This window comes from Austrofundulus limnaeus, unplaced genomic scaffold (genome assembly GCF_001266775.1).
Source record: "Austrofundulus limnaeus strain Quisiro unplaced genomic scaffold, Austrofundulus_limnaeus-1.0 Scaffold296, whole genome shotgun sequence".
NCBI lineage: Eukaryota > Metazoa > Chordata > Actinopteri > Cyprinodontiformes > Rivulidae > Austrofundulus > Austrofundulus limnaeus.
Genome location: NW_013952698.1, coordinates 182,573 through 184,185, shown reverse-complemented (window position 1 = coordinate 184,185; position 1,613 = coordinate 182,573). Strand labels below are relative to the sequence as shown.

Here is a 1,613-nt window from a genome sequence, read left to right as displayed (position 1 = left end):
TCTTCCAACCTGTTCTGCCACTAGAAATAAGTTACTTTTTCCTCTCTCCTGTCCTCCTGCTTCGCAGCAGGCGCTTTCATGTCCGCAGCTGACACCCCCACCCCCCCCACCCCCGCGGGTGTACTTTTATTCCTGATTTAAACTAGCGATCTTGTGAGCTGCAGCTATATGCTTTTATTTTTTTCTGTCAGGCTGTCGGAGCGCTCCTCCTCCTCTGTCCGAGGCTGGTGTGGGGTGAAAATCCTCCACCTCAGACGTTCAGAGATGTAACTATCTGCGATACTGTGGTCACTTTCCATGTAGCATCAATTATGCTAATGCTAGCTGCCTGTCACGTTCTCTGTCCTGGCCACACCTCCGCTCTCTAACCCCCCTTCCTCTACCCACACCCCCTCCCCTACCCACTTTGATGCATTTTTCAAATTTCGCCTTGGGGCAGAGTTATCTTTTCACGGGGGGTAAGTTACACTTTAAATACGTAAATAGCTTGAAAATGTCCATTAAATGAAACCCACTGTTCTGTTTTTCGAATTTGCTCGTTATTTTCCCTTCTACAGGTATATGAAGTACCTGTACCCGTTTGAGTGTGACAAGAAAGGTCTGAGCTCTCCGGGTGAGCTGCAGGCGGCCATTGATAGCAACCGCCGAGAGGGTCGACGTCCCAGCTACACCACCAGCCTTTACCGCTACTCCCCGTCCCCGGGCTCCGCTCCACACGGCCTCCTGTCCTCCCCTCCGATGCAGGCTGCCCCCATCATGCACAACGGCTTGAACACATCCGCCAGTCCCAACTTAAAAAGACACACGGGTGAGCCCCAAAACACCACTTCTTATTTTAACGGTGCAGTTTTGTGTTGAGAAAAGGCGTGAAACTTTTATTTCTTTAAACTTTTTTTTTCTTTTTAATCAGATGAGCCGTCCACCCCTATAATGCCCAGGCTGCCTGTGGCTCTGGCTCTTGGCCAGCACCACCATCAGCACCCCCAGCAGCACCACCATCAGCACCACCATCAGCACCCCCAGCAGCACCCCCAGCAGCAGCACCAGCAGCTTGCACAGGCTGCCACGTTGGAGCATCTCAGAGAGCGGTTGGATCGAGCGGCAGGAGGAGCGGCAGGAGGAGCAGCAGTCGACGGTCCGGAACGGAAGATGATGCGGTTTGCGGAGGAGCAGCAGCGCTTCATGCAGCAGGCCCTTCAGCAGAACCTGCTGGCGATGGCATCTCACTTCAACCCCGTCAACCTCAAACTTAACAACGGCCATGGTGAGTCACTATGTGGCCATTAAACGCAATGGTTCCAAACTTTCAGTAACATGTTACAAAGAATTTTTCTTTGCATAGAAATTATTGATTGATTTGATTTGATTTATTTATTTAACAGGAAAAGATTATTAAAAATCAAGCCTGACTAAGCATAATTGCTGTTTTACAGCAGGTTCCTGTTCTGCAGCACATAAAACACTCAGAAATACAGCATCACAATCACATCATTATACACCATAGACACAAAGACAAACAAGCATACCAAATTTCAAAAGGGCAGCATTTGCAAAATAGGACGTCTAAATATGAGCACAACAAAAAGTGAACTAAAACTAACTCTATATACAAC

At 48.7% G+C, this 1,613-nt stretch overlaps 1 protein-coding gene across 1 annotated transcript in view; it reads left to right on the top strand.

Annotated features, from left to right (window-relative positions):
- arid3b (AT-rich interactive domain 3B) overlaps positions 1-1,613 on the top strand; it is a 27,298-nt gene that overhangs the window by 16,421 nt on the left and 9,264 nt on the right. The window contains exons 6-7 of the mRNA XM_014021526.1: positions 558-808; positions 911-1,264. Of these exons, the coding sequence (XP_013876980.1) occupies positions 558-808; positions 911-1,264 (605 nt within the window). The remainder of the gene's footprint in view (positions 1-557; positions 809-910; positions 1,265-1,613) is intronic.